The following is a 25,576-nucleotide window of genomic DNA, read 5'->3' on the forward strand; positions in this document are numbered from 1 at the left end:
AGTTCTTTCTTAAACTTTTGATCACACATAAAAATGTTGCATTCCTGAAACAACAATATTGGATGGGTATGAATGAGGTTTAGATCCAGCTTTGTTTTGGCTGATTATACAGGTGACCTGTCCTGAGCTTCTTGAAATGAACATCTCACCACCAATGGCCATGCTCTAAGATGTTGTTCCTTTTCATCTCCTAAATTAAGAGATGTCCTAGATAAAATGTGGAAATGTAGAAATGGAAAGTAAAGCTGTCTATCTTTCGCACAATGTTTAAGAAGGAACTGCAGATGCTGGAAAATCGAAGGTAGATAAAAGTGCTGGAGAAACTCAGTGGGTGCGACAGCATCTATGGAGCGAACAAAATAGAAAGGTTTCGGCCCGAAACGTTGCTTATTTCCTTCGGTCTGAAGACGGGTTTCGGCCCGAAACGTTGCCTATTTCCTTCGCTCCATAGATGCTGCCGCACCTGCTGAGTTTCTCCAGCACTTTTGTCTACCTTTTATCTTTTGCACCAGATTGACAGATTTGCTGGGCTATTGGATATTACTCTGATGATTACACCAAAGCACCTTGTTTCACCTTTTTCAATATTTTGCTGCAGCACAATCATTTTTCTAGTGAACAAGTTGAATTTATGGGGAGCACAAAGAATGGGGCCCTGTGAATTTAAAGGAAGTGTGGGGAACAAAAGCTGAAGTGATAAATGCTGAACCATTGGGATTTTCAATCAACAAGCACAGATTATGGGAGTTTTAATGTAAATGTTGACTATTTCTCAGTGATTTTCATATTTATTTAGTTAATGGGTATGGCATGCACAGCCTAAAGATGTAAGACAACTTGTTCTGTTTGATCTTCTGTTTGTGCATGCCAGATTGATTGCATTGCTAACTGTAGATCCGACATTAATATTTGCTCAGTTACAGGCAACCTTTAACGGTTGAACTGATTGGGAAGGAGGAAAGAGGAAGAGATTTGCAAATCTAATTCATAATCTATTGAACACTACGTACAACTGAATGGCAAACTGTCTTGGTTGCATTAAGGACTAAGGGCTTTGTTTTTAGCACTATATTGGGTTTTTGTTTTTGAATTTTTTTTGTTTTTTAAGTTATCTATTGAGTACTGTGTTTACAAACCTGTTGTGCTGCTGCAAGTAAGAATTTCATTGTTCTGTTTTGCTACATTTGACAATTAACCATTTCTGACTTGACACTTGATAATCCATTTAAGTTTCATTTGAAAGAGAGACATTTTACATTGAAGAGAGTGCTAGCTCTTAATAAGGTCACAAATTATTTTTAATGCTAAAATAACTACTGTATTCTTGTTATGAAGTCATAATTTTTATTGAACTTTTTCTTTTTTTTCCTGTTACCCTGTTATGTACTATGTTTACATATTCACATATTCTGTTGTGCTGCAACAAGTAAGAATTTCATTGTCCCATCCGGGACATGTGATAATAAAACACTCTTGACACTTGACTCATGATATATCTTTGCAGGATACATTTTGGAATGAATGGTTCGATGCAAATCAATTCATCCGAAAGAAAGCGCAGCAGTGGAGTGGCAGGAAGTTTGCAAATTCAGCTAACCAATGATTTGATATGTTTCTTTGAATCCACGTTCAATATCAGGTAAATAATTAGTTCATGTTCGGCTTTATTTTTATGCTTTCAGTTTTGTTCATGAAAATTTATGTTGCACAGATCCCTGATAAATGTGAGTTCATCATTTGCAAATTGTGTAAAACTATTACGTAAAACTGATTAATGATCAGCGTAGTCTCAGTCGGCCGAAGGGCTTGTTTCCATGCTATATCTCTAAAATAAATTCAACTAAGAATCTTTAAACAAAAAACACAGTTATATTAATCTGTGTACATAACGTGCATTTAAATGCCCAAAACGCTCCAAGAAAGTTGTGTCTATTTTAACATCTTTATTTGAAAGGCAACTCTCACAATGTGGTCCTCCCTCAATACTGCATGGAATTTGGTCTGGATATTATCACTAATTCCACAAGAGTACTAATCCTTGGAAGACTTCATGTTACCATATGCTTTTGAAAATTAAAATTCTATTCTGTTGTCTTTGTTTATTAATTTAGCTCAAAATTGCGAGAAATTCACTTTTTCACTTGTGTTTGGAGCTTTACTGGATAAATTGTTAATAAATTAAGATTAATTTATCGGGACAGACAGCATCTGTGGAGGAAATGGACAGGCGATGTTTTGGGTTGCGATTCTTCGGACCAATGTCTGAATTTGATTGATTGAAAGATACTGCAATGGAAACGGCCCACCGAGTCCATGCCAGCTAGTTCACACTAGTTCTAGGTTATCCCACTGCCGCATCCATTCCCTTTGCACTAGGGGCAATTTACTGAGGCCAATTAACCTGCAAAACCGCATGTCTTTGGGAAGCCTGTGAGGCAGCAGCTGCACCACTGTCACCATTCAATCGAAAGAAGGGTCCCAACCCAAAGTGCTGTCTGTCCCTCCATTGATGCTGCATGACCCACTGAGTTCCTTCAACACTTTCTTTTTTACTTTTAATAACTGGACTGGTTTAATTAAATTTGTTTTGAGAGGGTCAGATAAACTTTATGAAGAAATGTTATGTAGTTGGGTTTGCAATAAAGGCACCTTAACATTAAGGTATATTGTATTACCTGCTAGGAGTACCTCTGAATGTGAGGAGAAAGTAAAACTAATGGAGGAGCTGGATGTCTGCTCGGCAAAGTTCAGTCATCCTCGAGCAGAGGAGGAGGTGAAGCGACATGGTGCTCACATGTTGTGTGATGTGCTGTTGGACCAGTCCGTGCTGCCAGGAGTGGGAAATATCATCAAAAACGAAGCAATGTTTGACAGTTATCTCCATCCGGCTGTAAAGGTAAAACCCTTGTGCAGCAGCAGGTTTCATTTTAATTTCATAGAGCCATAGTGATACAGCATGGAAACAGGCCCTTTAGCTCAATCTGCCCATGCTGACCAAGATGCCCCATCCACACCGGCCAACGTACCAGCTGTACCAGCTACCACTAGTCCCAACTGGCCGTGTTTGGCTCGTATCACTCCAAAGCCACACTCTTGTCTTCTAGATCATCCGTCCTTGTCAGTGGGCCAAAATATTGCCGTCCCCAGCATCATTATCTTAAGGTAGACAAAAATGCTGGAGAAACTCAGCGGGTGCAGCAGCATCTATGGGGCGAGGAAATAGGCAACGTTTCGGGCTTAAACCCTTCTTCAGACGGAAATGTTGCCTATTTCCTTCGCCCCATAGAGGCTGCTGCACCCACTGAGTTTCTCCAGCATTTTTGTCTACCTTCGATTTTCCAGCATCTGTAATTTCTTCTTAAACATCATTATCTTAAGAATGGATTCACCTAAAGGAATAGTTTACAACCACATTCTCGAACTACCAATGAAATGCTGAATATCCACTTTCAGGGAGCTATGTACTTTGAATCCTAAATCCCTCTGCTCTACAACCCTCCCCAGGGCCCGACCCTTCACTGTGAAGGCCCTGTTGTAGAGAAGTGGAAGCTCTCCTGTTGTAGAGAAGAATAAGCTAGCCAATAATATAAGAGAGGTTAGCAAAAATGTCTACGGATATATAAAGAGTAAAAAAGAGGCAAGAGTGGACGTTGGGCTGCTGGGGAATGATGCAGGAGAAGTGATAACAGGAAATCAAGAAATGGCCGAGGAGTTGCATACATTTTTTTTGCATCAGTCTTCACAATGGAAGACACCAGCAGTGTGCCTGCAAACCTAGAGAGTCGGGATGGAAGTTAGTGGAGTGGCGATTACTAAGGAGGTGGTTGGAAAACTGAAAGGTCTGAGGGTGGTAAGTCACCTGGACCGATGGACTGCACCCCAATGTTTTGAAGGAGGTGGACACAGAGATTGTGGAGGCATTAGTTGTGATATTTCAAGAATCACTAGAGTAAAGGGCCTGTCCCACTTTCACGACCTAATTCACAACCATTTTTACTCGTGGACATTTTTCATCAGGTTAGAAAAACGCCCCAACCTACTTGATGCCACGAGTACCTACGACTAGCATCACGACCTACCTACGACCTCCTACGACCTCACGATGGCCATGCTGCGAGTATGAGTCAAGGGCAAACTCGGCAGAGGTTGTGAATTAGGTCGTGAAAGTGGGATAGGCCATTTAGGAGTGGTTCCTGAAGATTGGGAAATTGTGAATATCACCCTGCTGAAAGGAGCAAAGCAGAATAGCGGAAACTATAGGCTGGTTAGCCTGACTTCGGTGGTTGGTACGATTTTAGAGACAATTATAAAGGATGAGGTGATGCAGTAATTGGAAGTTCATGATAAAATAGGCTGAAGTCAGCATGGTTTTGTGAAGGGAAGATCTTGCCTAACATATCTGCTGGAGTTCTTTGAGGAAGTTAATAGCAGGACAGACAGTGGGGAGACTAGATGTTGTTCATCTAGATTTTTAAAAGGCCTTCAATAAGGTGCTCCACGTCAGGCTACGAGGGACGATGAGAGCCCATGGTATTGAAGGGAAGATACTAGCATGGATAGCGGGCTGGCTGTATTGCAGAAGGGAAAGAGTTGCAATAAAAGCCACTTTTTCAGTTTGGCTGCCAGTGACTAGTGGAGTTTTACACGGGTCTGTGCTGAGGCCGCTTCTCTTCACGTTGTACATTAATGTTTTGGATAATGTGATTGAAGGCTTTGTGGCCAAGTTTGCAGATGATGCTAAGACAGGTGGAGGGGCAGGCAGTGTAGAGGAAACAAGGACGCTGCAGAAGGACTTGGACAGATTAGGAGAGTGGGCAGTGAAGTGGCATTCAGTGAAGCAAAGTGCGGAGTCGTGCATTTTGGTAATAATAATAAAGGCATAGATTATTTTCTAAATGGAGAGAGAATTCAGAAATCGGTGCAAAGGGATTTGCAATTCTGCAACAGCACTCCCAAAAAGTTAAATTGCAAGTCGCATCAGTAGTAAGGAAGGCAAATTCAATGCTGGCATTTATATTAAGAGGACTGTAATACAAAAACAGATATAATGCTGAGGCTCTATAAGGCACTGGTCAGGCTGCATTTGGAGTACTGTGAGCAAATTTGGACATCATATCTGAGGAAGGATGTGCTGGCTCTGGAGAGGATCCAAAGGCATTTTACAAGAATAATTGCAGGAATGAGTGGGTTAGCATATGATGAGCATTTGACAGCACTGGGCCTGGACTCGCTGGAGTTTAGAATGTTGAGGGGGGACCTCATTGAAACTTACAGAATAATGAAAGGCATAGATAGAGTGGATGTGGAGAGGATGTTTCCACTGGTGGGAGAGTCTAGGACCAGAGGTCGTAGCCTCAGAATTAAAGAATTAAAAAGGTGAGGAGGAACTTCTTTAGTCAGAGGGTAGTTAATCTGTGGAACTCATTGCCAATGAGGGCTGTGGAGGCTGTCAGTGGATATTTTTAAGGCATAGATAAGTTCTTGATTAGAATGAGTGTCAAGGGTTATGGGGAAAAGACAGGAAAATTGGATTCGGTGGCAGATATCAACCATGATTGAATGGCGGAGTGGACTCGATGGGCCGAATGGCCTAATTCTACTCCTAGAACTTGTGAATAAATCAGCAAGACTATCACCGTACATAACTCCAATCGCCTCAGTTAGTGCAGTATTCACAGAGCAACTCACCGAGTCCATGTACAAGAGGTGCAATTTTGGTGCCATTTCACAGTCCCAGCTGCAGCTGGCCACAAAGGCCTGTTATGGCCATCTCCTCCATTTTGGTCATCTCGTGAACCGTCGTCCCTCTTCACGCCTGGCCTTCTACAAACCTTTGCTCCCCGGGGCCGACCTCGAGGGCGTGGAAGGTTAGACCCTCCCGGTTCCTCTTACTAGGCCCTTTGTCCAGCGTCTGCCACCATTGCCGTTTCCTTCCACTCCCTCTCTGATTCCCGATCTATGTGATGAGCAGGGGCCGGGCTCAGCAGCCTACCCTCATCGAGCGAGCCGGGCCTGCACTGGCCAGCTTGCAGGCTGCTGCAGTGCCTCGAGCAGCCCTGTCCACCATCGAGGCCCTGTCCTGCTTACCGCCGCTGGTCCACTCACCGGCCCTTTTTTCCATCTTCCTCCTCTCCATTGTGAGCAGAGGCCGAGCTCAGCAGCTACCTCTCCGGTCCTGTTCTCGTTACCATGGCTCGCCGGGAGACGACCTTCTGCAGCGCGGCTCGTCGGGTCGCTCGCCGACATCTCTCCTTGCTCTGCCGGCGGTCATGCCCTGTCCTGCACGGCTGGATAGAACTTGCTGAATAGACAGTGTGAATTTGGACTATTTTACCCAGAGTAAGTGGAATCAAGTACCAGAGGGTATATGTTTAAGGTGAGAGGGGAAAGGTTTAATAGGAACTGGAGGGGCAACTTTTTCACACAGAAGGTGGTGGGTATATGGAACGAACTTCCAGAAAGGTAGTTGAGGCAGGCCCAATAACAGCATTTAATACCTTTGGACAGGTACATGGATAGATTTACAGGTAGACGGGGCATTCAGAATCAGAATCGTTTATTGTCATTTGAACATAAGTTCAAACGAAATTACGTTTCTGCAGTCATAAGTCTTATCGCTTTCCCTGTTCTCTGAGCCCATTCCTCTCCCACAGTCAAGCAGTCAAACTGCTGCATCGAGCCGATCGAGGCTCCTGATGTTAGATGTTAGAGCTCCCCCGGCTGGGCGTGGTAAGTCCCGCAGCTGTTTAAGCAGCGCCGGGCGGTGTAAGGCCCCGCTCCGGGTCGAATTAAACCCCTCAATTCGGGCGGGCGAAGTTTGCCATTGCGGGAGCTCCGAAAAGCGGTCTCCCACCAGGGACCCGCGAGCTCCCGATGTTACCGTCCACAGGCCTGCGGCCGAAGCCTCCGAGCTCCGAATTTGGGTCGTAGCCGCGCGCCACCACAGCGCTCCGCATTCCGAAGTCGGCCAGCTCCATGATGGTGAGTCTGCAGGCTCCGCGACTGGAGCCCCAGGTCGATTCCAGTTGGAGGCCGCCGCCGGCTCCTCGATGTTAGGCCCAACGACAACGGAGACTCGACAAGGAAAAAGTAGGGTCCCCGTACAGGGAAGAGATTAATAAGTTTCCCGCCCCCCACATGTACACAGCTAAAAGTAATATAAAAACTAAAAGCAAGACATCCACTTGACAGGACAAAAATTAAAAAAAGACACACGGACTGCAGAGGCCGCTGCCGACAGGCGCCGCGATCTTGGCATCTTGGTAAGCCTGGGCAAGTTGGGCTGAAGGGCTTGTTTCTGTGCTGCATGATCATAATGCAAGTTGTACCTGTCATGGACCGGTAATTGATCTGTTTATTTCCCCCTTACATAACATCCCTGTCGAGTGTCTTTGAAGCGTTTTGGTGATATTTCTTGTTTTGCTGTGGCTCAGTGCTACATTCACAATGTTTAACTTTTCTGAGACATTTTCCATCTGTAGACAAATACAGGACTGGATAAATGCCCACCAGCCCAAAACTAGAGAATCACAAGCAATGTTGCATTAATGGTTATCCAATAACATTTATGTTTATTTTATACCAATGGAGAATTTGTTTTAAGTTATAAACATGAAGGAAACAACACTGATATTTATATCATTGTGTAATGGGCCAGTCCTACTTAGGCGATTTTTCAGTGGACTGCCGGCGACTATCAGAGTGGAACGAGCACGCACGCTCACTCACTCACTCTACTGTGCTGCCATGGGTGGTGGTTGAGGCAGATACGATAGTTGAGTTTGAGACTTTGGATCAGCACATGGTTACGCAGGGAATGGAGCGATATGGATCAACAATTGGGCTGCAAGTTGAATACAGGAGGGTATGGAATTGAGGGGGGTGTAACTGGGATGCCAGGTATCACCGTTGAGCCCTCTGGAGATGTGGGCTTATCAATGAAACGTCAAAGAAGAAGGGTGCCCACCTGATGACCCCGATGACGTACCTACCCTACCTTTCACCACTCTAATCCCACTGCAAATAGCAAGAGTGCCGACTTATTACAGGGATTGAAACATCAAGTCCTATTAGCTCTACCGACCTTCTGGAGGAAAATCAGTGACTGCTGTGGAAGTGCAGCTGACGACAAGGGAAAGACCGTGTGACAGCTTGGAGACAGCTGACAGGAGGAAATAGACCCAACAGGGCTGTTATGTGCTAGTTACCTTGTTAGGGCACAAGAGCCACTCTCGCTTGGCTACAAAAAGTTCTATGAGAAGAATACCCCCAGTGTCTGCGAGAGCGGGGGCGCAAGATGACTCATCGACTGACCCACCCAGTAACAAACCTTGGAACGGACACGACATTGAATCAGGTAAGTGGCAAAACTCTTGAAAAACGAGCAGCTGGACACGTTCTTCAGACCTGTAGGTGTGGCTGGACTAAAGTAACATCAACTCGTGGTCTCAAAATTCATCAGGGACGGAAGAAATGCTTGAAAATTCCCAACCCAGGGCCCCGCATTGACCAGATTCTGTCAAGAGGAAGGTCAAATCAGTCGGATGAAACTCAGCGGCAGGAAGAAATCCACAGTCCGCAGAGCATCAGCACCCTACGGGATGTGGCAGAGTTTCAGGCAATAGTCCAAGACGCAACCAGGCACATCGTAAAGTGAAGAACATGCAAGGACGTAAGCAGTTGGTGAAATTGGCAATGTCAACAGCAAGGAGTGGGAAATCATCAATGCAGATGTGAGCTTAATCTTGTGGAATCAAGGGATCAGCAGAAAAGAAGTTGGAGAAGATTGGTCATCTAGTCTACAGCTATGGAAAGGAGAAATTTGGTGAGAAGGAACAACTCAGCAGGAAAGATAGGCCTCCTCCCCCCGTCCCGTCGTCTCCAGGAAATCCAACACTTGTTAAAGAAAGGAGAAGCCTGAGGAAGGTGTGGAAAAATGCAACAGCAGAAGAAAGGGAGGGCATCAATCTCCTTCAAAAGAATTTAAAACAGGCTCTCGAAGCTGCGCAGAGCGGAGAATTTAAGGAAACGACGCAAAAAGAAGGAAAAAGCAAGAACAGACCTACAAAGATCCCTTTAAATTTGTGAAAGGCATTTTCACAAAAGAAAAAAGCGGATCCCTGAAAGAGTCAAAAAAGGATGTTGAAGGACACATGAGAGCCATCCACACTGATGAATTAAAAGATGTACCGATTTTTGTTCCCACTGACATCCCACCAATCTCACCCCCACAACATCAAATTGGCATCAGCCCTCCCAAGCTGAGTGAGGTAAAAGAAATAGTGAGGCAAGGCAAGAACGGCCTCTGCATCAGGCCCTAATGGTGTTCCGTATTGTGTCTACAAGAATGCCCCAGATATTCTTAAATTCCTCTACAGGAACATGAGGGTTGCATGGGAAAAAGAAGTCATCCCCAAAGCCTGGCGAAGAGCAGGGCGTCCTGATCCCAAAAGAAAAAAATTCTTCCACCATCGAACAGTTTCGGCAAATAAACCTTCTTAACATAGAGGGCAAGATCTTTTTCAGTCTGGTGGCGAAAAGACTTACAAAGTATCTGAAACAAAACCGTTTCATTGTTACGTCAATCCAAAAGGCTGGCATAGCAGGCTTCTCGGACTGCCTTGATCGTACCAGCATCATATGGCATCAAATCCAGACTGCTTTTCCTGTGCTGTACTTTTTATATGTTCTATGATTCTTGTGACCAAAGTTTAAAAGTTAGCCTGCACCTCTTGAAAGTGAAGCCCATCTGGCTAAAACAGATGCTTGATCACCTGTTTGACCTGATTCGATCTAGGAAAACAGAAGAACGATGGAAGGTAGGAGAGGGTCGCTACCATGCTGAATTGGTTTAAAGAGGTTAAAATGTACAGAAATGTGGAGGAATTTGAAACTAAAATATCAGTAGTTGATTGGTTTAAACAGATTAGATAAAGTTTAGTTTAGTTTGTTTATTATCATGTGTACCGAGGTACAGTGAAAATCTTTTGCTGCATGCTAGCCAGTCAGCGGAAAGGCAATACATGATTACATTCGAACCATTCACAGTGTACAGATACATAATAAGGGAATAAAGTGAATAACATTTATTGCAAGTTAATACCAGTAAAGACAGATCAAAGATAGTCCGAGGATCTCCAATAAGGAAGATAGTAGTTCAGGACTGCTCCGTAGTTGTGATAGGATGGTTCAGTTGCCTGATAACAGCTGGGAAGAAACTGTCCCTGAATCTGTTGTGAGTTTTCACACTTCTGTACCTTTTACCTGATGGGAGAGGGCAGATGAGGGAGTGGACAGGGTCGACTCATCCTTGATTATGCTGCTGACCTTGCTGAGGCAGCGTGAGGTATAAATTGAATTAATGGAAGGGAGGTTGGTTCTTGTGATGGTCTGGGCTGCGGCCACAATTCATTGCAATTTCTTGTGGTCTTGGATGGAGCTCTTCCCAAACCAACCTGTGCTCCATCCTGATAAAATGCTTTCAGTAGAAAGGTGAGAGTTGTTGGGGACATGCCGAACTTCCTAAAGGGCCTGTCCCACTTACGCGATTTTTTGCAGTGACTGCCGGCACCCGTCATAGCAGGTCGCAGCAAGTCACCGAAAATTTTCAACTAGTTGAAAATCCAGTGGCGATCAGAAAAAGGTACGACTCTTTGGTCGACTACTCACAACCATACATGCGCACTTTGCGACATGTGCTGGCAGTCGCCGAAAAAACTGAGTAAGTGGGACAGGCCCTGAAGCTTTCCAAGGAAGGAGAGGTGTTGGTGTGCTTCCTTAGTCATTGCTCCAATATGGGTGGTCCAGAGGTTCTCGGAATTTGAAGTTTTCAACCATCTCTACTTCGGCGCTGTCGATGCAAACTGGGGTATGTGGATCCCAAGGTAGAGGGGAAATCTAACCACAAGGTGACGTTTTATATTACTGGGTTTTGTATGTCCATGAATCATGCTTTGAAGTGAATTATTTAATGATTCAAAGGTATTTTCATTATCACGTCAGTTAGTTATTTCTAGGTATTTATAATCAAATATCTATACTTTATTAGGTAAATCATTTATCAGGTTAATTGCCCTATCTTGCAGATTTGCCAATTATCCACTGAACAAATACATCACCTTATAAGAATGACTCGAGACTTCACCATTTTGTTTTATAAGGTAAGAATATGTGTCTTTCCAAAAATGAATTGTGTTTTCGAATCATTTAAAAAAGATGTACCGGTAATTGAATATCTGTACTCAAGTACTTGGTGTAGAATGTGTGTGATGGTTCATATCTAAAATCTTCTGCACATTTGACAGATATCTGAGACCAAAATGTACCATTATTGAATTATGCATAGCATTTAATCTATTTTAACAAAAGTTGTGATATTAAAATATATCTGTGCTTTATATTTTTAAAGTGACTTTAATTAGTTTTTAAGAATAAAATACAAGTAAGGATTATTAGTTATGTTGTTCACTTAAGTTTACACCACTATCACACAAATATCAGAATTTCAGAGAATTTTTTTTAGTTTAGTTTAGAGATACAGCATGGAAACAGGACCTTCAGCGCACAGAGTCCCCGCCGACCAATGATCCTCCATTCACTGGTTCTATCCTATACACTAGGGACAATTTGTAAAGCCAATTAACCTACAAACCTGCATGTCTTTGTAATGTGGGAGGAAACCAGAGCACCCAGAGAAAACCCACGCTGTAACAGGTAGAACGTACAAACCATATACAGACAGCACCCTTAGTCAGGATCAAACCCGGGTCACTCGTGCTGTACGGCAACAACTCTACTTCTGCGCCACTGCCACCCGTCAAAACAACTGTTTTTATTTGCTTATGTTAACGCTTAAAAGGCCCTATATTTTTGAAACATTTGGTCATTCTCGAGTTCATAAGCACAATTAATATAATTTGACTTGATTTAGACTTGAAAAGGAAAGAAAAAAATAAAAGCTCTTTAATTTAAGGCAAACTCAGAATAATTGAAAAATATATTGCTTACTGTGAACTCAACTCAACCATTAATGGATGAAATAGTACAAATTATCTTCTCTCTGTATATGCTCCCCCTAGGCCAAGTCATTCAACGGCACGGCATTTCCTTCCACTAATATGCAGACGATACACAGCTCTATCTCCCCCTGAAACCCAACAACCGATCAAATCTACTCAGCCATATGCACTGCCTCGAGGATATAAAGTGTTGGATGGCGCAGAACTTCCTCCAACTAAACGAGAGCAAGTCTAAGGTCATCCTACTCGGCCCCTCGGACTCCATCAAAACGATAGCAGGCATCCTTGGAAGCCTAACCTCCTTACTCAAACCGCACGTCAAAAACCTTGGCGTGATATTTGACTCCGCGTTGAAGTTTGACAAACAAGTCAATGCTGTGGTAAAAGCTAGCTTCCAGCTTCGCACTATAGCTAAAATCAAGCCATTCCTCCAATTTGACAACCTTGAAAAGATCATCCACGCATTTATCTCCTCCCGCCTTGATTACTGCAACTCCCTATACACTGGCATCAGCCAATCGTCCCTGTCCCACCTGCAATTGGTCCAAAATGCCGCAGCGAGATTTCTGATGGGCACCCGTAAAAGAGACCACATCACCCCGATTCTGGCCCCTCTCCACTGGCTCCCAGTGTGGTACAGAATCAATTTCAAGCTCCTATATGTATACAAAGCCCTTAAGGGGCTTGCCCCCACCTACATCAAAATTCTGCTAACACACCATTCTACCTCCAGGTCCCTCAGGTCGGTCGACTTGGGGCTACTGACTATCCCGCGGTCCAGGTTTAAGCTCAGGGGCGATCGCGCTTTTACGGTTTCAGCACCTAGACTGTTTAACTGCATCCCTCTTCTCATCAGAACCGCCCCCTCCATCGACTCCTTTAAGTCTAGACTCAAAACCTATTTCTACTCACAAGCGTTTCTTGATGTATTTATGTATGTATTGTTAGATCCATGTACCATTGTAAGTATCACGTTAAGGGCCTGTCCCACCAGCATGCGATTGCATGCGTCTAGCGCGACCAAACGTGGTGGCTTGAGGCGTTCCTGCCTCGCCGGGCCGGTCCCAATTCCAACCGCGGAGGCGTATGGAGTTGTGCGGGGCTGGTCCCGACATACTCACGAATCAGCTGGGCAGAAGGCGGACCGACTGAATTTGGACGTCGCACGGCGTCGGGCGGTGACGTCATCACGCAACGACATGCCGGGCGGTGACGTCAAGACGTTGCGTACGGCATCAAGACGCTGCGTACGACGTCGAGACGCTGCGTACGGCCTCAATGTGGCTGCGGGCCGACAGGCCGTTGTCGCGTGGGATTTTTGCACAGTGCAAGATTTTTGGAGCCCCGCGTAATGTCGGGGCCGGCCCGCCTCCGCCGATCGAAGTGGGACCGGCCCCGCAAGGCCGTACGCTTCAAGCGACTACGTTTGGTCGCGCTAGACGCATGCTATCGCATGCTGGTTAGACAGGCCCTTTAGTACCTGCATTGATGTAAAGCACTTTGGTCAACGAGAGTTGTTTTTAAATGTGCTATAGAAATAAAATTGACTTGACTTGAAATTAGAAAAGGACAGCAAGGAGACATGAAATGGTGAAGGAGTGGCTCTGTTAATTGACGATTGGGTTGGTACAATAGAGAGAGCTTGTCAACAATCAGGAAGTCGGGATGATAAAGCAACTGATGATCATCCTTAAGGGCCTGTCCCACTTGGCAATTTTTTTCGGCGCCTGCCGGCATCAATGATTGACGTATCAGGTCACCGAAAAAGTTGCGGCCTGATACAGCGTGACGTGGCGTGATGAAGTGTAACAACATTTTTTTTGTCGCTGCTGGATTTTGAAATGTTCAAAATCTTTCGGCGACCCTGATACGTCAGTCAATGACGCCGGCAGTTGCCGAAAAATAGCTAAGTGGGACAGGCCCTTTAATCCTTTCACAATGACCAGTGAAATGGTTATGTTCTTGTAAAAGTAAAACAATAATGAATGCAGTTATTTTGTTCGATCTATACAATGACAATGTTTAAAATCTTACATGCCCATATGGTAAATATCAAGATCTCTTTTGCTTCAGTACAATCAACATGGGTCAAACGACTTGTTAGTACAGTTTGAGCTCTATTTTTTAAACATTGCAAGGAGATTATTTCTCTGAATCAGCCTAACCTATCTGCAATCATGTAATTGATTTTCTATTTTTTAGTGTCAGAAGATTGGGTCAGCCTTGTACAAACATTTCAGAGTTTACAAGCGCTCCACGTGCAGACAGTGCCGTGGTAAAATCATTGTCTGCCGCCTTGGTGAGAATAATCGAATGACATATTTCTGCTCGCACTGCCAGAAGGAAAATCCCAGCCAGGTCAACATCAGGTATTCTCAACTGTATATGGTGCAAAACAGGCACATGCCGTCAGGGTAGGCAAGGTAGGCATTGCCTACCCTGACTAAAATTATGACATGGTAATCATTAAATATGAATAGTAAAGGCATGGGAGAATTATGCCTATCTAAGAGATCGACCTCTTAGGAAGGCATAATTTTCCGTGCCTTTCAACCGTCAATTTCAAGAGGAGCTGAAGGCAGCTGAAATTCTGCCTTTGCTGTACTGCGCATGTGCAGCAGCCTATTGCGCATGCGCAGCGCAAGTTTCTTGGCGGGTTTTTCAAATACGGATTGCCATGATCTGAAGGGTATGTTAGGAAGCAAAGAGAGAAGAATGGAGTTTGTTTACCAATACCGTGGTAAGTACATTTCTTGGTACTTTATGTTTTTAAATACTGTATTTCCTGAGGTGGGTTGGGGGAGAGCTCCTTTCACAGTGTTTGCGGAGTCTGGCCCGGGGTAAATTTGCGGGGAAGGCAGGATCGTTGTGAAAAGGAGGGGAACGGGGCCAGTAACCCACTTGCGACGCTCCGGGCACGGGCATCTTATTTGTAGATGGTTTATGCATGCAACCTATAATGTAGCTACCTCAATACCACTAACCACGCCCAGTCATCTCAGTATAACTGTGATATATTTCCCTTGCTCCTCCCTTGGTTCCAGTACGCCTGAAGACTAGATGCAGTCAGTACTGGGACGTGTTTGTCTAGAGGTATTTGCCAGAATGAGCTCCTGGCATCAAGGACAGAGAACACCGTGGCCTGACCGACCTGGGCAGCAACATCTTCTACAGTCCTCATGGGGTAATGAGGACGTCTTATTGCCAGATTTAAGTCTTTGGGGTTGATGCACACCCGTATCTCGTTCTTACCCTTCTTCATGATGGCGACCATGGTGGAGACCCACTTGGTGGGTTCGCTGACAGCTTCAAGCACTCCCATGTCAACCATGTTCTTCAGCATGGCTTCGACCTTGCCCTTCATGGCAAACGACACACTGTGTGGAGCACGGACCACTGGTACAACCGACGGGTCAGTTGCGACCTTGTATACAAGGGGCAGCTTACCCAGATCATCATCGAATAGGTCAGGGTACTCGGAGAGTGGATTCAGCATCACCCGCACTTCGTGGACAGTACGGTCAAAGGACACCAGCCCGAGATCCTGACAGGCCTGATTGCTCAACAGAGTCACACAGTCGCAGTCAAGAATGAAAAACGACAGGTCACGGGAAGATTTCTTCAGCACACAGTGGAAGGTGGCCCTCCCCACAGGTTTTAGCTCCTCTCCCCCATAAGCACGCAATATGGAGCGATCAGCAGTTAACAGCTCATTATTTCTTATCTTCCTGAACAGGGATGTTGACATAACATTCACTTTCGCCCCCGTGTCCAGCTTAGCAGTGAAGGACTTGTTGTTGACAGTGACAAGCACAGAAGGATCGGGGAGGCGAGATTGATTATGAAGGAGAGAATAAACACTGGCATCTCCCATGGAAATACTGGGAACCGAATTCGTTATCAACTTGTTGAAGGTTGTTTAAAACTTGTCTGGGAGCTGGAGGAACGTTCCCACGGGAGCGACAGGCAGCTGAGAAATGGTTCATCTTCTTACAGAAATTACAAGCTTTACCAAATGCTGGGCACTGCGACTGCATGGAGTGGATATAATTGCAGTTGGGGCACTTCTTGACAAGCGGGACCCGAGCGGCATAAGTCAGCCGCGGTGCAGGGCGAACGTTGTCTTGCTTGCGGCGGGGCATAGCAACACCAGTCAGATTAATAGCCCGATTGTCAGATCCCCTCTGCCCATGTAGCGGGGCAACCACCTCAGCTATACGGCATGCATGCATAGTCTCAGTCAGGGTGAGATCCGGTCTTCGCAGCAGCTCTGCTCGTAGCTTCTGATCTAGCATGCCGATGACCAAAATATCTCTGGTGAGCTGATCACGCATGGTTTCGAAATGGCACCGCTGAGCAAGGTAGCGCAGGTCAGCGATAAAACATTCAACAGGTTCATCAGGCTGCTGTTTCCTTGTAAAGAATCTAGCCCGCTCCAATATACGGTTGGAGGGCAAGTCACAAATCTCCGCAAACTTGCGTAAGAGACATACCGGGTCATTGGCAGATTCCGCCGGCTCGACGACCTGGTCGTTGTCATCCAGGACCGCTGGATTGCAGTTGAAAGCCTGAGCTTGTTTCATAGCATCGGGACCGGCAAGGTTCAGCAGGAGTGAGGCTTTGACCGCATCAGTGTCATTTCGGTGCACGATGTTGATGAAGTGGTTGTAGTCCAACACTTAAGTAGCCCATCGCTCCCGAATGTCAGTGTCAAAGACAAGGGGAGAGGGCTTGCGGCACGAGAACGCCATGGTGAATAGGGAATTTAACTTCGGAGTCACGTGAGTGACTGCGTGAAGAACCCCGCTAGGACGCATGCGTGTCATAGCGTTACACGCATTGCGAAACGTCAGGCGCGGTGGAACGACGTTCCCCCGCAGCGGCAGTTTAAAAGCCGGAACTTGCAGGTAAGAGTTACTCTGCGGTCTTTTTTGTTCCATATACCAATTTACAGGTGGGGAACATGGACAAATCGAAGAAAACAAGGGCTGCGACAAAGCTGGTGAGGGAGGACCGCGGAGTAGCGGGCAGCCAGCAGCAGCCAGCGGCACCTGGATCACCGATAATGGGATCAGCTGTGCCCGATGTCGCCTCCGCACCGGCCAGATCCACGCGGCCGGGCGGTAAGGCAAGACAGAAAACAAACAAAGTCGTGGACTCAGAGGAGTCCGACTTTGAGCAACCGCGGGCGGCCAGCGACCGTGAGCGCTGGAGCCGGATGGAGCGGTGTGTGGAGCATTTGCTCCAACGTGACAGGCTCCGGGAGATGGAGTCGGGTCACAGTGGGCTCTATGGCAAACCCACAGCAGTACCTCTTGAAGGGCTGCACAGTGCTTCTACCTCATCAGAGGGGAGCACTGCGGGTCAGTTCTGGGCTGATCTGGAAGAGGGGTTCGCAGAAGAAATGTCATGCGTGCAGGAGGTGCAGGAACAAGAACACCTACTGGACATGGTGTCCAACTTCATACAGCCAGACCAGACTGGCCAAAACCTGGAGCAAAAGCTAGCTGCCAGTATAGACTTATTGTGGGCAAAACTTTGGAATTGACCAAACAAACTGTAACAGCCACAAAACAGTTATTTGAAAAACTGGGGTTTATTATCCATCCAGTTAAATCTAAATTAACGCCTTCCACTACTATGGACTATTTGGGGTTCACCATTGACAAACTGGCCAAACCACCTGTGAATGTGGAGAAGAGGACCATACAATGCAGCACTGCCTTGTCTGCCCCCTACTACCCAACCAGTGCAGCCCAAAGGATCTTGCAGTGTTCAATAAAAACGCAAAGGACTGTGTAAAGGAATGGGAAACTGTCATATAACCAACCAGCTTCAAAGACACGAAAAGAAGAAGAAGACCATTGACTCAGTTAACATGTTGGTGACTTTGCCTAAGGGGAAGGCTACAGATTTAATAGAGGCTTGCAATAACCTCATTGACATCAGCAAACCATCCATCAGATTGGTAGCAAAAGTAATTGGCAAAATGGTGGCTGCTTTTTCAGCCACGCAATTTGGACCTTTACATTACCAAAACTTACAGAGGGCAAATATACAAGCACTCAAAATTAATGCAGGTCACTTTGACAGACCTATGAAGCTACCAATCAAAGCTAAAATGGAACTACAATGGTGGATAGATAATATCTGCCTTTGTTCCAATCCAATCATTGTCAGTAACCCTTCTATGGTACTACAAACTGATGCCAGTGCACTTGGGTGGGGTGCCACCAATTCCATCACCAGCTGTGGAGGTAGATGGACTGCTCAGGAGGCATCATTATTACTCACAGTGGGCATAAACTACCTGGAAATGTTGGGTGCATTCTATGGCCTAAAGTCATATTGTACTGGGTCATATCACCAGCATGTTAGACTACAGATAGACAATACCACCGTGGTAGCATACATCAACCACATGGGTGGAAACAAATTAACATCATGTGACAAGCTGGCTAATACAATTTGGCAATGGTGTATCCAGAGAGATATTTGGATATCAGCTACTTACCTACCAGGAAGACTAAATTTAGTGGCAGACACCAGGTCACACAAATTTAATGAAAACACCGAATGGATGTTGAATAAAAAAGTATTTGCTGATATTACAGCACGATATGGAACACCAGATATCGATCTATTCGCATCCAGACTTAATCATCAGTTACCAAATTATGTTTCATGAGAACCAGACCCTGGGGCAGCGGCGACAGATGCATTTTCGCTGCATTGGGGGAAATTGTTTATTTACGCATTCCCTCCTTTCTGCCTCATCAGTCGGGTATTAAGGAAAATACAGCAAGACTCTGCGTCTGGTATTTTGGTAGTACCCGATTGGCCTACTCAACCATGGTTCCCAGTGGTACTAAACATGGTATTAGAACCATGTATCACCATCCCACATAGACCAGATTTATTGCTTCATCCCGTAACAAGGGATAGCCACCCATGCCATAACAATTAGAATTTATTAATTTGTAGAGTTTAAAAACACCACTACTACAACTGGGACTGACGGACCGAACAGTGAACATGATCTCGGCGGCCCAAAGACAGTCCACCAAAAAACAGTACCTGGTCTATATCAGGAAGTGGGAGATGTATGTCACAAAAACAACATCACCTACAGAGATATGAACATCCCGTCTGTTCTGGAATATCTGGCAGGCCTCCATTATGATGAGGGGCTCAGTTATAGTGCCATCAACTGCGCCAGAAGTGCCCTATCGACTTACCTATGGCAAGGAACAGAGCGTCACTCTGTTGGGACCCACCCACTGGTAACAAAACTTATGAGGGGAATTTTTAATACCAATCCCCCAAGAACCAGGTACTCCCAAATATGGAATGTAAGTATTGTCCTGAAGATGCTCAGGAATTGGTCTCCAGCAACAGCTCTGTCCCTACACAGACTGACATTAAAAACAGTCATGCTAATAGCATTGGTCACGGCACAAAGGGTACAGTCATTACATAAATTAAGACTGGACAACATGACCTCTACATCTGAAAATATTACGTTTCATATTTTTGAATTAGTAAAGCAGAACAGACAGGGATCAGCAGGCCTCAATATAGAATTTAGGTCATACCCAACAGATGATCGTCTCTGTATAGTAAGACATTTGTCGTTATACATGGAGAAAACGAAAATCATCAGAGGCAATGAGAAGGCACTTTTAGTCAGCCATAAGCAACCACACAAACGAGTGACGGTCCAGACCATCTCAAGATGGCTGAAACAGGTGCTAACACAGGCTGGGGTGGATACTAATATTTTAAAATCTCATTTCACCAGGGCTGCAGCTACATCGGCAGCTATGCAGTTGGATGTACCAATGGACCAAATCCTCAAGGCAGCAGGATGGTCAGGGGAAAAAACATTCCAACTATTTTATCATAAACCAGTCATGAAACCTGGAACGTTTGCAGAAACAATTTTAAGTTCTGTAATTTAATTTACCCCATAAATAGGGGTTATCATTTTGTGTTAATAAATTTTATGAATTTCAATGTCGAATTCATGTCTAAATTATGTTGACACAATTCATCCTACAGTCATCAAGGCAGATGTGATGCATGGACTCGTTTCCACGGCATGAAATCACAGAGCTTTAAAATCTTCACGTAGTCACTCATGTGACTCCGAAGTAAAATAGTAAGATTAAACGAGAACTTACCAGTTTGAAGTTTGATCGTTATTTTATGAGGAGTAACGTTGAGGGATTACGTGCCCTCCGCTCCCACCCTTGATCATATACTCAACAGGTATCTCTCTAATCTTACTATGTTTAGTCATTATAGTTATCTGTGATTTCACACCGCTGCTTTGAAGAATGACACGCAAGTATCCTAGCGGGGTTCTTCACGTAATCCCTCAACGTTACTCCTCATAAAATAACGATCAAACTTCAAACTGGTAAGTTCTCGTTTAATCTTATTATTAAACACTAGTAAAACTAGGGGCAAATAAAACCCGATAAACAGGACTCAGTAAATTTACAGTGTGTCAGACTTGATGCCTTTACATGGTGCCAGTAAGTTAAACGCACCTTTACATGGTGCGTTTAACTTACTGGCACCATGTAAAGGCATCAAGTCTGACACACTGTAACTTTACTGAGTATTTAATAAAGGCACATGTCAAACACGTCCCAGTACTGACTGCATCTAGTCTTCAGGCGTACTGGAACCAAGGGAGGAGCAAGGGAAAGATATCAGTTATACTGGGATGACTGAGCGTGGTTAGTGCCTAAACCATCACCCAGCCTAAACCATCACCCAGCCTAAAGAGAGAGCTGGCCAGGTTTGGTGTTCGACCGTTGCCGAAACGGAAAATTATTCTGAAGTTGAAAGAGATCTATGATTATACGCACCGCTGCGAGGAGCATGACTCTGTCCGCTCAGCAAAGCAAGTGTTGTCGTCGCAGCCGCGGGGCCAGGAGCTCAGGCCAGGAACAAGCGCAGTGAGATCGCCCAACAATCCCTGGTGCCCAAGGTCCTCCAGCCTGCCGCCGTCCAGCAACGGATTGCTCACAAGCATGAGGTACAGCGCCGCTCTCACGACAAGTCCTGCCGCCTGCTCTCACCACTACTGCTTGGCCAGGTCGTCCGCATGCAGACAGCCACCGGATTCTCCCGACTCGCAACCGTTGTTGGTGTGGACGATTCCCCGAGATCTTACCTGGTGGACTTTGATGGAACTGTCTACCGCCGGAGCCGCCAGCACCTGTTGGCCGTTAACGAGCCTCAGCCTCCTCCTGCGGATCCCTACGCTCCTCCGTTGCGTTTCGAGCCTGCCACTACTAATTACCCCACAGCTCCCTGCATGCCCCGGTCAGTTCGCTTGCCGCGTTCTCCCTCTGCGCTTCCTGGGTTCGGGCAGATGATCTCCTCCCCTGCTCGTTCTCCTTCTCCTCTCCCCCGTCTCCTCCTCCTGGATCACCCGTGCCGGTTGGGTCACCTTCCGCATTCCCGGTTGGGTCTCGACTTTCTCCTTTCCGGCTGCTACTGCTCCGCCTCCTCTTCTATCTGGTGGGGAGGGTGATGGTGCTATACGCACACGCTCGGGTCGGGTTGTCAAACCTCCTGTCCGCTACGGTGATTTCGTTTAAATTTGCATGTGTTGTATAATCACACTGCCACTGTTATAACTTCAATTTTAGATTTCTAAGGGAAAGGATGTAGATGGTTTATGCATGCAACCTATAATGTAGCTACCTCAATACCACTAACCATGCCCAGTCATCTCAGTATAACTGTGATATCTTTCCCTTGCTCCTCCCTTGGTTCCAGCACGCCTTAGACTAGATGCAGTCAGTACTGGGACGTGTTTGACATGTGCCTTTATTAAATACAGTAAGGTTACAGTGTTTCAGACTTGACTCCTTTACATTATTGAATTGGGAGATCAGATAGGTGGTCAGACTGAGCGGAGATGTTCAGCGAAGCGATCACCGAGCCTTTGCTTGGTCTTGCCGATATACAGGAGTTGACACCTGGAACAGCGGATACAGTGGATGAGGTTGGAGGAGGTGCAAGTGAAGTCTTTTCAGGTGAGGCAGAGGTTCACTTGCAACTCCTCCAACCTCATCTACTGTATCCGTTGGGTTTCCGGGGCTGGGGTTGGGTTTCCGGGGCTGGGGTTGGGGTTTAGCGGCTGGCGTTGGGGTTTAGCGGCTGGCGTTGGGGTTTAGCGGCTGGCGTTGGGGATTAGCGGCTGGCGTTGGGGATTAGCGGCTGGCGTTGGGGATTAGCGGCTGGCGTTGGGGATTAGCGGCTGGCGTTGGGGATTAGCGGCTGGCGTTGGGGATTAGCGGCTGGCGTTGGGGTTTAGCGGCTGGCGTTGGGGTTTAGCGGCTGACGTTGGGGTTTAGCGGCTGGCGTTGGGGTTTAGCGGCTGGCGTTGGGGTTTAGCGGCTGGCGTTGGGGTTTAGCGGCTGGCGTTGGGGTTTAGCGGCTGGCGTTGGGGATGAGCGGCTGGCGTTGGGGTTCAGCGGCTGGCGTTGGGGTTCAGCGGCTGGCGTTGGGGTTCAGCGGCTGGCGTTGGGGTTCAGCGGCTGGCGTTGGGGTTCAGCGGCTGGCGTTGGGACGTTTAGCGGCTGGCGTTGGGGTTCAGCGGCTGGCGTTGGGGTTCAGCGGCTGGCGTTGGGGTTCAGCGGCTGGCGGGGTTCAGCGGCTGGCGTTGGGGTTTCTCGGCTGGCGTTGCTGTTTATAGGTTGGCGTTGGGGTTTCTCGGCTGGCGTTGGGGTTGAGCGGCTGGCGTTGGGGTTGAGCGGCTGGCGTTGGGGTTGAGCGGTTGGTGTTGAGCGGCTGGCGTTGCGGTTTCGATTCTGCCGTTCGGGTTTAGCTGCTGCCGTTGGGGTTTTATTGTCTGGCATAGGGGTTTAGTGGCTGGCGATGGTGCTTCGCGGCTGGCGTTGGGGCTTCGCGGCTGGCGTTGGGGCTTCGCGGCTGGCGTTGGGGCTTCGCGGCTGGCGTTGGGGCTTCGCGGCTGGCGTTGGGGCTTCGCGGGTGGCGTTAGGGATTTGCAACTGCCGTTGGGGCTCTGGGGCTGGCATTCGGGTTCCGGGTCTGCCGTTGGGGTTTAGCGGCTGCCGTTGGGGTTTTGAGGCTAGCGGGTTTTAGCGGCTGCCGTTGGGTTTAGCAGCAGGTGTTGGGGTTGAGCGGCTGCTGTTGGGGTTTTTATCATATGGCGTAGGGGTTTAGCAGCTGGTGTTCGGAGTTGGCGGCTGGCGTTGGGAGTTAGCGGCTGGCGTTGGGAGTTAGCGGCTGGCATTGGGAGTTAGCGGCTGGCGTTGGGAGTTAGCGGCTGGCGGGGCTTCGCGGCTGGCGATGGGGCTTCGCGGCTGGCGTTGGGGCTTCGCGGCTGGCGTTGGGGCTTCGCGGCTGGCGGGGCTTCGAGGCTGGCGTTGGGGCTTCGCGGCTGCCGTTGGGGTTTAGTGGCTGCCGTTGGGGTTTAGCGGCTGCAGTTGGGGTTTTGAGGCTGCAGTTGGGGTTTTGAGGCTGCAGTTGGGGTTTCGAGGCTGTTGCGGTTGAGCGGCTGCTGTTGCGGTTGTGCGGCTGGCGTTGGGGATTAGCGGCTGGCGTTGGGGATTAGCGGCTGGCGTTGGGGATTAGCGGCTGGCGTTGGGGATTAGCGGCTGGCGTTGGGGATTAGCGGCTGGCGTTGGGGATTAGCGGCTGGCGTTGGGGATTAGCGGCTGGCGTTTGGGTTTAGCGGCTGGCGTTGGGGTTTAGCGGCTGGCGTTGGGGTTTAGCGGCTGGCGTTGGGGTTTAGCGGCTGGCGTTGGGGTTGAGCGGCTGGCGTTGGGGTTTAGCGGCTGGCGTTGGGGTTTAGCGGCTGGCGTTGGGGTTTAGCGGCTGGCGTTGGGGATGAGCGGCTGGCGTTGGGGTTCAGCGGCTGGCGTTGGGGTTCAGCGGCTGGCGTTGGGGTTCAGCGGCTGGCGTTGGGGTTCAGCGGCTGGCGTTGGGACGTTTAGCGGCTGGCGTTGGGGTTCAGCGGCTGGCGTTGGGGTTCAGCGGCTGGCGTTGGGGTTCAGCGGCTGGCGGGGTTCAGCGGCTGGTGTTGGGGTTTCTCGGCTGGCGTTGCTGTTTATAGGTTGGCGTTGGGGTTTCTCGGCTGGCGTTGGGGTTGAGCGGCTGGCGTTGGGGTTGAGCGGCTGGTGTTGGGGTTGAGCGGTTGGTGTTGAGCGGCTGGCGTTGCGGTTTCGATTCTGCCGTTCGGGTTTAGCTGCTGCCGTTGGGGTTTTATTGTCTGGCATAGGGGTTTAGTGGCTGGCGATGGTGCTTCGCGGCTGGCGTTGGGGCTTCGCGGCTGGCGTTGGGGCTTCGCGGCTGGCGTTGGGGCTTCGCGGCTGGCGTTGGGGCTTCGCGGCTGGCGTTGGGGCTTCGCGGGTGGCGTTAGGGATTTGCAACTGCCGTTGGGGCTCTGGGGCTGGCATTCGGGTTCCGGGTCTGCCGTTGGGGTTTAGCGGCTGCCGTTGGGGTTTTGAGGCTAGCGGGTTTTAGCGGCTGCCGTTGGGTTTAGCAGCAGGTGTTGGGGTTGAGCGGCTGCTGTTGGGGTTTTTATCATATGGCGTAGGGGTTTAGCAGCTGGTGTTCGGAGTTGGCGGCTGGCGTTGGGAGTTAGCGGCTGGCGTTGGGAGTTAGCGGCTGGCATTGGGAGTTAGCGGCTGGCGTTGGGAGTTAGCGGCTGGCGGGGCTTCGCGGCTGGCGATGGGGCTTCGCGGCTGGCGTTGGGGCTTCGCGGCTGGCGTTGGGGCTTCGCGGCTGGCGGGGCTTCGAGGCTGGCGTTGGGGCTTCGCGGCTGCCGTTGGGGTTTAGCGGCTGCCGTTGGGGTTTAGCGGCTGCAGTTGGGGTTTTGAGGCTGCAGTTGGGGTTTTGAGGCTGCAGTTGGGGTTTCGAGGCTGTTGCGGTTGAGCGGCTGCTGTTGCGGTTGTGCGGCTGGCGTTGGGGATTAGCGGCTGGCGTTGGGGTTTAGCGGCTGGCGTTGGGGTTTAGCGGCTGGCGTTGGGGTTTAGCGGCTGGCGTTGGGGATTAGCGGCTGGCGTTGGGGTTTAGCGGCTGGCGTTGGGGTTTAGCGGCTGGCGTTGGGGTTTAGCGGCTGGCGTTGGGGTTTAGCGGCTGGCGTTGGGGTTTAGCGGCTGGCGTTGGGGTTTAGCGGCTGGCGTTGGGGTTTAGCGGCTGGCGTTGGGGTTGAGCGGCTGGCGTTGGGGTTCAGCGGCTGGCGTTGGGGTTCAGCGGCTGGCGTTGGGGTTCAGCGGCTGGCGTTGGGGTTCAGCGGCTGGCGTTGGGGTTCAGCGGCTGGCGTTGGGGTTCAGCGGCTGGCGGGGTTCAGCGGCTGGCGTTGGGGTTTCTCGGCTGGCGTTGCTGTTTATAGGTTGGCGTTGGGGTTTCTCGGCTGGCGTTGGGGTTGAGCGGCTGGCGTTGGGGTTGAGCGGCTGGCGTTGGGGTTGAGCGGTTGGTGTTGAGCGGCTGGCGTTGCGGTTTCGATTCTGCCGTTCGGGTTTAGCTGCTGCCGTTGGGGTTTTATTGTCTGGCATAGGGGTTTAGCG

General features: G+C 48.2%; 1 protein-coding gene and 1 long non-coding RNA gene across 3 annotated transcripts in view; one reads left to right on the plus strand and one right to left on the minus strand.

Moving 5' to 3' along the window:
* neil3 (nei like DNA glycosylase 3) overlaps positions 1–25,576 on the plus strand; it is a 71,786-nt gene that overhangs the window by 4,090 nt on the left and 42,120 nt on the right. For both annotated transcript variants that reach the window (XM_033018756.1, XM_033018757.1), the window contains exons 3-6: positions 1,505–1,639; positions 2,683–2,896; positions 11,085–11,159; positions 14,220–14,386. In XM_033018756.1, coding sequence (XP_032874647.1) covers positions 1,505–1,639; positions 2,683–2,896; positions 11,085–11,159; positions 14,220–14,386 — 591 coding nt within the window. The remainder of the gene's footprint in view (positions 1–1,504; positions 1,640–2,682; positions 2,897–11,084; positions 11,160–14,219; positions 14,387–25,576) is intronic.
* On the minus strand, positions 1,168–8,596 carry LOC116971525. Its single transcript, XR_004411516.1, has 3 exons — positions 8,302–8,596; positions 2,542–2,552; positions 1,168–1,178 (listed from the first exon to the last, which is right to left on the minus strand). It is a non-coding gene; the product is annotated as an uncharacterized LOC116971525 (long non-coding RNA).

This window comes from Amblyraja radiata, chromosome 3 (genome assembly GCF_010909765.2).
Source record: "Amblyraja radiata isolate CabotCenter1 chromosome 3, sAmbRad1.1.pri, whole genome shotgun sequence".
NCBI classification, from domain to species: Eukaryota; Metazoa; Chordata; class Chondrichthyes; order Rajiformes; family Rajidae; genus Amblyraja; species Amblyraja radiata.